This window comes from Hylaeus anthracinus, unplaced genomic scaffold (genome assembly GCF_026225885.1).
Source record: "Hylaeus anthracinus isolate JK02 unplaced genomic scaffold, UHH_iyHylAnth1.0_haploid 11985, whole genome shotgun sequence".
NCBI lineage: Eukaryota > Metazoa > Arthropoda > Insecta > Hymenoptera > Colletidae > Hylaeus > Hylaeus anthracinus.
In genome coordinates, this window is record NW_026534333.1 from 9,395,887 (window position 1) to 9,408,063 (window position 12,177).

Here is a 12,177-nt window from a genome sequence, read left to right on the forward strand (position 1 = left end):
GCATGAAAGCAATGATGATAGATGTCCTATTTCGAATGACACAATTTGTGTTAAATATTACTAGAATGTAATAATAATTTCTGTGATTACAATTAGGACCGTGAAGGTAAATGTGAGCCTGTTGGATCCTTTTGGACCATTCTTCGCGCCTCCTGGTAAAACGATCGAAACTGGAACCATTTTGAATCTCCCGATCACTTATCAACCGAATCAAAACCAGTTGGAAGAAGTAAGCTTTAGTCTACTTTATTTTTACAGAGGAAAAGAAGCAAACAAAAAAACGCGTCGTTACACATATAACCCAATTAACTATAATGTACCAACTTTGTAGAAAATACTGTGGACAGCTGTTTTAACTTGCATAACACTATATTCATATTTATGTTATAAAGTAGAAGAACGAAACTTTTTTCAACCAGATTTCTTTAACTTTATTTGCCCGAATGTCCCAAGTGAGGCATGCTAGAAATAATTGTACGAGGGTATAATTATGAAATCAGTTCGTGGCGTTTTGCTCTTGAAAACAGAAGTCCATCCGTGACCTTTTATGGAATGCATGTCCTTAATACTGTATCTACCCGGACCTGGACGAATTTCTGACGATGGGACTGGCCTCACGTGTTCGATATTACTATTAAATGGATACCGTTTCGCGTTCTCTGGTTTTCTAGGCGACGTTGGGTTATAGTGAAATGGTCCTGGATGCGTGGGGTCCTTGTAACACAATGCAAGATCTCGCGTCATTAATCTCACGCCTGACTTCTTTGGAAATCTGACGAGAATTCGGAGGCTTCGTTATTTTCTATATTTAAGCCACAAATAATTATAATTTGCTTCAAACGTAAATAGATTCATTCAGAAGTTTAAGTATAAGTTGCAAAACTCGGTCGAATTTGTATAAGAATCCTTCAAGCAACACTATTAATATTTTGCAAAACAAATTTCACAAGTTGCACTTCAAAGTATATCTATTCATGTATTCAAATTTGAAATTTATACGTTACGTATTTATTATACATAGTATAGCTTTCACGCTAAAAAATCATAAAACTTTATATGTTTTTAAAGGTCAGACTAGTCTTACAGAACTCAGCATGATTTGTTTCATCGCAAATATTCTAAATGACTCAAGTTTAACGAGAATACCTTGGACAGGTGCTCCAACGTCCTTTATAATAGTTCGACTTGCGCAACAACTCGTTTGGCAGCGATTTAGGCCAGTCACCGCAATCTATCGATTTCGCTGGTTTCTGATAGCCCACGAGCGTACTATCGTCCCTTGGTCCTAGAAGGAATTTCAACCAAAAGTTGTGGAATCATTATTAACTGATTACAATCTTCGATCTTAATCGGTTTTCTAATTAAAAGAACCTGTGAATAAATCGTAGGGACCCCTCTTTCCTGTGAATTTCTCCAGAGTTGCTTCTAGACTGTCTGGATGTTTTACGTCGTATCTGTTAGAAAAATATAGCAATTTTAATTAAAGCATACGTAAATACGATATTCCATCAGTCTCAACATTCTATTTTACTATTTTCAACTTTCTATAATTCATATTATTTTTCAATGATTATAAAGAGAAATAAGAAATTAGAATCATCGATTTAATGATAAGTTAGTTAATTCGAGTATAACAATAACTTCAATGTAAATGAATTCATAGTCGTACGAGTAACCCAGAAATAGTTTATGTTTGCTGACACTCGTCATTATAATATTCTCTGCGACTGATATAAAGGTGTACGGCTAACAGACGTTATTATAAAGATGAATACGAATAAACAGTAATTATTTCTTTGTTGCGTTTACATCCATGAATTAACTTATACTCAATCTACAAGATTTTAGTCATTACTTGATTCTTTTTTTTTTTTTTTTTTTTTTTTAATCATAGCGTTTGACTCTTAATTATGTTTTGTGGATCATACGAGAAATACAAATAGATACAAGTTGGAAGGCAGACTCCAGGGTTTTGCGATCGTCTGAAACCTAGGCCGCAGACCGTCGTACTCGAAAGTGGGAACACACGAAGAGCCAATACGTTTCCTTTCATCCATGTAATGATATGGACTCTTTCGCGTGTATCCTGAAGCAAAAACATAATTAAATCTGCAATTGAATCGTTGAAATTATTAAATGACAAACTTGAATATAACTCGAAGAATTTTGGAACACTTAGGCATTCGAATATTGTTTACACTGATCAAGTAATTAAATATAAATTGAATATACTATAAAATTTGGTGAAATCCAGATGAAACTCCGCTATATTAATGTTTAAGTGAAACCCTCTCATTTGAGTACTATAAACCATTAATATGTTAATCTTCAAGGGTGATTATTCGTTTGAATACCATGAAGGCGTAATTTTTATTATTAACAGAACCGATCGAAAACCACTGTTTTGTTGAGCACTGATATTTAATATAATATTGTAATAGCAGAATTTTATAAAATAACACTATCGTAATAATATTCCGACACTCAAATCCAAAATGCATCATAGCATTCAAATACCTATAAATTATTCGAATTGTCCAAGTCTTAAGGTCAATCTACCTGGTCCAGGGTTAGTGCACACATGGGCAGGTTTGAAAAGGGGAACTGTTCCGAACCCAATATCCCTTCGAATAGTTTTGCAAGTCCTCTGTAAACTGATTTCTGGCCACTGGGAGATTTCGTGCGTTCCAGGTCCTAATCCTGTCTTCATCAGACTCCTCTCCAACACATATTTGTCTAAAAGTCGTCCTCCCATCGTAGCTGAAAACTCCTCGAGCTCTACTTGCTTCTTCCAACTAATTATTCACGGAAAGTTAGTCTTGTAAACTATTGCGTGTCATCTTGCAAAATTAACTCGTGGAGAATCGAATGGAAACATGAATCTTTTTAATTTGTTAATCAAAGTATCAAATAAACAGAACTCCACAGAAAAACTTGGCTATGTTGTTTAGTTTCAGCAATATTTCAGCTTTTCATGGAGGCTCTTTTCAGGATGTAGAAACACAAAACTGAACAATATTCAGATTTATAAATAAGACTTATAAATATAATTTATCTAAAAGTTAGACACTACATAATAATTTAAGGATCAGTGATTTTTGTCATCATTTTTATTCTAACTCGCTTGAGCTAAAATTATCGATTTAAAAAGTTCCTCTCTTCTTAATATTTTTCATTATAGAAATATTGTTCTGCATCCTCGTAACTAAATTTTTAGGTTGTTTCTAGAAGAGGACCAAAGTACAAAAAATCGAAACGTTTCTTGAATGAAGTGCTTGGAATGACTTTATGTAATCAAAATAATTATTAAATGTTGGTGGAAGTGAACCACTTGTAATTCGTGGACAATTTTGTTCAAACTGTACCTGGTGGCAGTGATTTTTGTGTCGATGGGTCGAGGATCGTACAATCCCACAGGTGGCGAGTCGACTTCGCCCGAATAGAATTTTGGATGCAATCCAATGATGTCGTCGCGTTTCGATGAACTGCCGAACGGCGGTTTGGGCTTCCTTTCTCGAGGAATTAGACATTGACACCTCCATTTGCAAATGCAGCGACAAATTTTGAAAGATTTTGTTCTAGATTCGCATGGCATTGTGATTTTTATACCGTTCGAACGATCCACGAATCAAGAAATCCGATTCACAGACTCAACAAAATTTGACAAACATTCATTTATTTATATGCTACTTATTTATTTGGCTTCGCACGATTCCAGAGACAAGAAGAAGGTTAACGAAGCGTTAGCACGCGTTTTCGAATTTTTGACGCGATTTTAAATCGATTCGTTCGATACATATCGTCTCAAGCGAGGTATTGTTTATGATATCGATTAGTACTCGAACAGAGTATTTATTTATTTATGGAAACATTATAAATAGTATAATATTATATTTATTAATAGTAGGTGATTCCATAAACCAGAATGAAACAAAAATTAATGAAAATCGTATAACGTATTATAAAGATAATTATAAATCGTTGAATTTCTTGTGATTGATAATTACCTACTTATAATTCGTAAACAATTCGTAAATGTGCTTATTTTAATCCGATTTAGGAGTCTTTTGAAGTATCGAGCCACAGAACGAGAACGAATTGGCGCGTGAAAGTCACAGGAAGCGGAGTGGTGCCATCTTACATCATCAAACCTCGATTCCGAGTCGCTCGTTTCGAAGTTACCGACGACAAACCATTGGAATTAAGAATTACCGTAAGTTCCCGATTCCAGTAATAAATATTCTTGAAATTAGAGGGATTTGCAACTCTATATTTTACCTTTTACCTCTATATTTTACCAAGATATTAATTAATTTATGTACGCAATTTTGTTTACTAACAAATGGCATTGACTTTTTCAATTATTTATTCTATCGATGAAGTATTTGCTATTGCATCTTTGGTTAGCGATTAACTCGAATGTCATAAGTTGCCGACCGTTGATGTACGAAATGCTATTTTGTGCGATACGGATAGAGGGCCAGTGTCGCACTGAATCTTACCGATTCGACTAGAATAAGATTGTAGCGCTAGAGGATGTAGGAATTCTAACTAAGAAGAGCGTAAAATAATTATTTAAATATCGGGTACTGTATAGAGTACTGGTTACGACACTTAGAGAAAGAGGAATGTGAAATTTAACTGGCATTCAATTAATAAGGCTGCTGTTCCAAATCTTGATTGCCACGATAATCACTGGTGATTGGCAACTAATAATATCTAATACTTGCATACTTTTAAATAATGTTGCTATGTTATAAATACTATGCAATAACAATGACTCGATGAAGGATTGTATATTTCAATTTTTCATATTACATTTTGAGTAAATGTCAAGAATATACCTAAGTCTATACCTTGTACTTTTCATGCTATTCTCTTATATTTCCACTTGCGAGACAAAGACAACATACGTATGATCTAGAAAAGACTATAAAGAACATAATTAAATTTCCCTTCCAACACTCTTCTAGTGCACAGAGTATAAACAAACTCACGTTGTTGAATTAGTACGAGGGACAACTGAGCAAACAGAATATAATGTCATCGTTGGTACCTAGATCACAATTTCTAGGCTACGCAAACTACCTAAGCGTATTACTCAACTCATACGTCTTTGGAATAATCAATATCGTATTCGCAATCAATATCGTAAAATACATGATCCTGAATTAAAATCGACCTCAGTCGTCCCTTAGTCGTCGCATCCTGAACCTACAGCTCGCGAGGATATTCGACATACAGCAAACCTAACTACAGTGTTCTCTCTCAGATCCCAGAAACTTTGTAAACACTGGCACGATCAGTGCGTAGATGTAAACAATGTTAAATTGTCGCCAACATTGATGTAGCTATTCCTCCAGGACAAACAATCATCCTGGATGTCAATATCTAACTTCTTGCTGTATCATCGTTTAGTTTGTGAATGTAAACCGAAGAATTTACTCCAGGGGGTTAAGGCGGGTCCCATAGCTTCAGGGGCAATGCCATTATGTGCGAATATCTATGTTCGTGAACACTTGAGGAAATTACTTCTTAACTAATAGGAACTGTCTTGGTTTCATAAGTCAACTCTTCGTACACTTGACTGTACTTGAGTATTTGTAAGAGCACTTCGGAGATTCACGTATTTGACAAATGTAATTGGGTAGTCGAATATTTTTCTAGAATCAAGACGAAGTGTTAATTTATTAATCTTCAAGAGAAATCCTCTCGTTTGAGTACTATGAATCTATATTAAAAGTCACGAAACATAAAATCTTGAAGCATTACGATAATACTTAAATGTGTAAATCTTCGGGAGAAATCCTCACGTTTGAATACCATGAAGCCTATGTATATTCAAAAACACAAAGTATACAATTTTTAAATCTTGACTCGACTCATTTGACGAAGAATAAAAAAAGGAAAACTAATTATCTTTGCAAAATAAAGTGATGCTTACCAATGATGAGACGATTTTTAACCTACTAACGATAATTGTTTCTTACTACTCCAATTAATAGTGTATTTTTGTACAAAGGATTACAATTACATCATTATTACAAGATCAATTCACGACAGACCCAGTGAATCGTGCAAACAATATAATGTCACCCATAAAAGTTCACAGTGGAATTATTATCGAAACTTAAATTTACCGAACCACAGCTAATTGCAAACAAATTGACAAGTTCAGTGTATTACGATTAGTTTATTATAATTACATCGGTGAAAGCCATTGGGATCCTGATTACACATACTGGCCAATGATGCATCGTGAATTAGGCTCGGCTCATTACGTGGGAAGTTTAATCTGAAACGCAGAAATAACGATACGAGCAACGGGTGGACTAGTCTAATCTTGAACGTGCAATCGCGATGAGGGTAGTTGTAATTAGCTCGCGTAAGCACATGAAAACGTTACCCAGAAGATTAATTTGTGGAAATCCGAGTACAGTACCGAACTGTAAGATACGACATATATCATATATGTATTTGAATATTTCAAACATGAATATATTTAATATATTAGGGTGAATCAAAAGTTCGTGGGTTCTTCGCGTGGTTTTAGTTTGTGCAATTTTTTGAAGTCATTAAAATTATTTTATATTCAAGCGTTATACATCATATTGTAGCTTTTGAAAAGGTCTGTCATATTTAATTATTAGCTACATTAATTCATTGATCGTTTAATTCTTTTTCGTTTTATTAAAATCACGGAGAATTTGGAGATTCGAGTACTTTGACGTCACTACTGGAAGCAAGAGTTTAAAGCTACCGAATATAATATTTTCTTTGCCGCTTTAAAAAAATTAAATGATCAATAAATTAATATAGCTAATAATTAAATACGAAAGAGCTTTTCAACAGCTACAAAATGATATATAACTATATATAACTCTTGCATATAAAGTAATTTTAATGTTCACACTGAAGCAATGTGAAAAACGCACGAACTTTTGGTTCACCCTAATATTATCTACGTCCTCTAAAATAAGCACGGCAAATCTTGAGCTTGTACGATATACGGAAATTAGAGAAGAAAATGAAAACGTGAGATGATTTTAATCGAACAAAGACTGCACTTTGACTTCTACTTTTATACTTCGCAAGATTTCCACGGACTTCAATTTTATAATAAATTCTCTCTCCAAACGGGTCTCTTTCGAAAAACGGATTTTCTTTCGCAAAAGCAAAAATATGAAGAATCTATGGAAAGAGTACCCGAAAAGGAGGACAATGTTAGGATAGATAAACTTCTCGCGAAGATGGATGGTATTCCATTGACAGGAGTGCGGTCCACTAAGGAAAATATTGTTGTAAATCGGAAAGTTAGCCGCTCGAGGCGAGATCTCGGAATCGAAGAGAAAATAGGGCGTGAACAGACGACGAAAACGGATAACTTTATCTATGTCCCTCGAGGCGACTTAAAGACCCACCACGCAAAACATCGTATTCTGCTCGAAGGATGCTAAAGGGCCAAGCCACGTATTCCACGTGCATGAGGGAGACGCGACGAGAAACACAATTTCGTCTTCGTCAACTGCGTAGGGAGATTACGCGTTCAACTATCAGAAGGGTCTTGCAGGACGCCTGCGCAATCTCGAGAGCACGATGATCGGTTTCATCGTCGTTTGACGAATTTCGTTGGCTCGATTTCATGACCTCCTTCGGAGAGAAGACTGCTTCCCTCCAATCGATCAGCGTTCACGCTTCTTGAATATTCGATGCTCGCGTTTTTCTTCGACTTTTTCACCCCTCGTTTGGTAGCTCATTTCGCGAAAAGTTAACGTCACGAAATATCCTCACGCGGTGTCAGTGAGTGAATTTTATTTACAACGGTGCGAAACCGTATAACTTGACACTTAATGTACCAGTCTTACATTTCCTCCTTCGATACATTCACTTAAGGGGATCTGGTCCCAGCCAAGGTTTTTTTCCAATGCATATCACTTTGAGATATAATTTATTTTTGTTCTTGAAACTTTTTTTACGTATAAAGGTACGTTCAAGGAAGAAAATTTGACGTTAAAGATTTAATTTGAATATATATGTATATGGATATAGTATTCCAAGTTTTCAGTCATCGTTCGATGTCTGTCTGTGATGCATGGCTTATATCAAGGACCTATTCAGGCTCCCATCCAACCATAAATCTTCAGAAAGTAAAGAAGGGTGGGGTGTCTGCGTTCAAATATGCTAAAAATGCATTGACGCTTACACGGCCAGCCTGACATGCCTCTTATAAAAAGATATGAGAAGGGAGTGTCATGTTGGTAAGATAGTACATTCTAATCATAAAAATCGGTAATACAGAGTACTCGATCGATAAAACGAGTTTCTCTATTGGTAATGTAAAACATTGTCTGTTGATATATTCCTCGTTGAATTATGGTTCTACTTGGCCAAGTTTTATCGACAGGTTAGTAGATCATTCTATCTTATCGATAGGGTAACCCATCCTACACCTACTTATTTAAAAGGATCGAATTCTACAGATCAGATCCTTTTCTTAAGCATTTCAATATTCAGAGAATACTTAACGGAAAGTTACCTGTTATTCAAATTGTATGATATTCGATAACACATAGGTACAGAAAGAGTATGAATAATTTCTGATTGTTTGTTACAAGTGTTTAAATAAGATTGTAATATTAAACCTAGAGAAAATTAAATACCTCTTCAAATAGATAGGTTTGTTTAAAAAATAACTGGAATTGCACTGATACATTTAAGAAAACAATTATATCATGTGACACTAAAGATCGTTAAACCATATAAATCTTTTATCTACGATTTCTTTTATTTTCCCTCGCAATAGAGCCTTAGCTTAACTTTAGCTCTAGCTTAACCCAGTTGCTAGAGTCACTCTTCACCCTTACACGCTTGGGATCACAATGTTAACCGCAATAATCCTTCCATTACAACTTTCAGCCTCCAACGATAATTTTCGGTAAAATCCTTCAAATTGGTACACCAGAATGGTCCCAGAGTTCCAAATAAATTCTGCCTATTAGGTCTAAATCCCTAAACTCGACGGACTCGACGAAGATGAAAAGCCAAATATCCAGCGCGATCCAGGACCCTATGTATCGCTACCCGCCGCCAATTAACCAGATTCCTCGGCCATATCGTCTCATTACATCCTATTTACTCCGTCGAATCACCCTGGTAATCTAGCAAGGTCGAATTTAATCATTCTCGTGCGTTCATCCCTGATACCCTGGTCGCTGCGTTTGCCGAATTTCGGGTTGGCTGTTATCGCCGTCTTGCAACGTTTAACCCGGTGCACGTTGCTGATCTGACCTGCTTAAGAAGCTGCGACATTTCCGGCCGTTCTACAGCCTCAAAGTGGCCGCAAGTTTGAGCCGAGAACAATTTCTGGTTGCGGTTTCGTGGCTCGCGTTATCTAAACGAGCGGTCCCGCGCAAAGGTCCCGGAAAAGTGTGTTACGGGGCAAAAAGGGTAAAAAGGTAATGGGTTCAGTCCTCGAGAAAATCAAACCGCTGCCAATTACTATCGGGCGATCGTCTTTATTGTAATTGCAAATTGTAATTGGGAATCTTCCGCGGGCCGCCAAGGGAACGGGGAATTTTGATGAGCAAGTGTGCCCAGCGAAGAAAAATTTAACGAAGTGACGATGAATAAATTTTCCACGTGGCGTAGTCTAACGAGGTCGGTGGAAATTTCAAGCGCCGAAACAGTGGGAGAAAATTATGACCGGGGAGCGTGGATTGTTGTTATTATTCTGCGAACGATTTATTTTAAATGCGAGGTCATTGAGTGGGTGTACTTGTCGATATGGGAAATAAATGACGGATAGTTGTTTTTGAATAATCATATGTTGTGAATGTGTAAATAACGTATAGAGATTACGAGAGACTCTAAACACGTTTTTCTTGTTAGGAAACGTTAAATATAAAATGTATTTATTAACCGACTCTATTCTAGTAGTCACCATAAACATATGGTCAGACATATGAAGAATTTCTGTCTTTTTTATTTGAAACAAACGTGCCATGGAATATCATGGTTACGACATTAATAATAAAATGACCCAAGCAAAATTTTGATTATGATATGTGTTAAATATAAAATTATTTATTATTGTATGACCTCGTTTTTTTAATTTCTAAAGAAGCCTCTCCTTTTAGACATTCAGACCAGAATATATCTTCAAATCATAAAATAAAATGATCGACTTCCTTATTTCGCGCTACGTATCTACGAGCATTACATTAAATTTCGTTTAATTAAATTGGAACAGTCGCCGCGCATCTATTTTCTAATACCGTCCTCCCTGGAAAACGTTTTCCAGATACAAAACACTGGAATTTGCCCGTTGACTTTCCGACTTCGTTTAATCGACGCGTTTCAAGGCAATATTCCGCGCACGACGGAGGAATCTCCAGAGAAATCGAGCAAAAGTAAAACGAGGCGCAAGATCGACGTGGAAAACGAAAGAAAAACACCGAGGAAACCGGTATTCAGCGATGTGCTACGACGGGACGAGGAATTAGCGATATTCGGGGGAAAATTGGAAAGGTCCGCGGATCGTTGCTTTTCTTTTTTAAACCTCGACGAAAATATGCAACTGCTGGTACCAGAGAGAAAAAAGGTTAGACACTTTCGTTCGAGAAAAATCTTAAGCCTTTGTGAAAATATCAACACCGTTTTCTCCAGCGGGGAAAATGAAATTCTTACCTAACGTCGACATTCTACGAGGTACTTCAATTTTCTGATATCTCGCGCACCTATCGCAATAAGAATGGAAGATATGGTAGACGTATACGACTGCCTTCTTTGAAAACTATGCCAATCTTCTTATCCACTTTATTGCACTTCTACGAACGGAAAAGATATTATAGTGACTCGATTTTTCGAACTCTCTATCGCCCAAACACTTGTGTAAACGTTTCAATCTTAGGCGAGCTACACACGATACGATTTCTTGGATGGATCGGTAAGGATTTAGCATGAATAATTTTTGCTAACGATCAATGATATTACTAATGAAGAAATTATACAACTTTACAAGCAATTCGATTTAAAAGCGATTTCACACCTACGAGTGAAAAGATGATAGAATTTTACAAGCAATCGCATATAAAATTACAAATTTAATTTAAGCTCGAGATGTCCTAAGAACTTAAAGACGATCACTTCAAACCTGTTTAAGTCGTTTATTCTTACTAACATTTTCACGTAACTTAGGAAGATCGGGTTTCGTCATTTTCTTCGGGCCATCCTTGTTTCTCTTCGCTAAATTAAAAAGAAAAACTTGCTAGTGGTACCGCAAACGTATAATGTACATAATTATATAAATATTCTTTCCACATTTTAAAGCAAAGTAAATCTCACTTTTGCGGTAACAGGTTACCTTGTCATGATTTCCAAGAATATATCTAATAATATTTTCAGCTCAAAATAAAATATTTATAAAACGTTTTACAGGTGGAATTCGGTATACGTTTCCAACGGCCAAACGTGAACGGAAAATCCGCGATAGAGAAAGTGACAGAAGGGACTACGAAAAGGAAAAAGAAGAAGGGAAAAGAATCGTCGAAAAAGGACGAATTTGTGAAATCGAACTACTGTCACGTAGCTGTGTTGGAATTAACGTTGGGAAGCTCGACGTTTGTGCAGGACCTTGTGATAATATGTTCGTTGTAATAGAACAGCGTTTCTCAAACTCTGTTCCGCAAACTCCTTGGTGCGAGTCCACGAACTTACAGAAGAGAAAATAAAGGATTATACATAGCGGAATGATCGAAATTGGTACTTCATTCTTGTCGTATTTATGAAGATTACTTTTACCGATAATAAAAATATAAGCAAAGCAGTAGTATCATTCATCTCGTTATATTTAAAATCCAGTTTTCTTAAATTGTCTCGCATTTAAAACATATCCATTACTTTTTATTCTGTTCGTATTAAAAGTTATAGAGACTAGAAAATTAATTTGAGATTTTTCGTCTCCATTGAAATAATTTTACCCAAAGCCTAAGTAAGAACGATCTTTTCATAAAAGTAATTATTCCGTGCCAGATAGTATTAGATAAATCCCAAGAAAATGCAATGAAAGAATAAATCGACTTTTCATTCATGCAAACCAAAACCCTGCTTGAATTACGAGATTCCTTATGATTGTGGAGTGTGAAAACCACTGTCGCTTCGATTTCAATAAAATTAATG

The 12,177-nt window shown here is 35.9% G+C and overlaps 3 protein-coding genes across 3 annotated transcripts; 1 reads left to right on the top strand and 2 right to left on the bottom strand.

Annotated features, from left to right (window-relative positions):
• Positions 1 to 369: 369 nt before the first annotated feature.
• On the bottom strand, positions 370 to 2,286 carry LOC128887339 (lymphocyte expansion molecule-like). Its single transcript, XM_054143128.1, has 4 exons — positions 1,948 to 2,286; positions 1,372 to 1,454; positions 1,147 to 1,285; positions 370 to 772 (listed from the first exon to the last, which is right to left on the bottom strand). The coding sequence occupies exons 1-4, from the start codon at positions 2,055 to 2,057 to the stop codon at positions 463 to 465; spliced, it is 642 nt and encodes a 213-aa protein (XP_053999103.1). The 5' UTR covers positions 2,058 to 2,286; the 3' UTR covers positions 370 to 462.
• A 238-nt stretch (positions 2,287 to 2,524) lies between these two features.
• On the bottom strand, positions 2,525 to 3,601 carry LOC128886789 (uncharacterized; the record flags this gene model as incomplete). The annotated part of the gene is made up of 2 exons (XM_054141953.1): positions 2,525 to 2,795; positions 3,366 to 3,601. Coding segments are annotated over 2 exons (507 nt in total), but the record flags the coding sequence as incomplete, so codon positions are not given.
• A 3,592-nt stretch (positions 3,602 to 7,193) lies between these two features.
• Positions 7,194 to 11,658, top strand: LOC128886790 (uncharacterized). The gene is made up of 3 exons (XM_054141954.1): positions 7,194 to 7,313; positions 10,301 to 10,600; positions 11,437 to 11,658. The coding sequence occupies exons 1-3, from the start codon at positions 7,194 to 7,196 to the stop codon at positions 11,653 to 11,655; spliced, it is 639 nt and encodes a 212-aa protein (XP_053997929.1). The 3' UTR covers positions 11,656 to 11,658.
• The last annotated feature ends 519 nt before the right edge of the window (positions 11,659 to 12,177 follow it).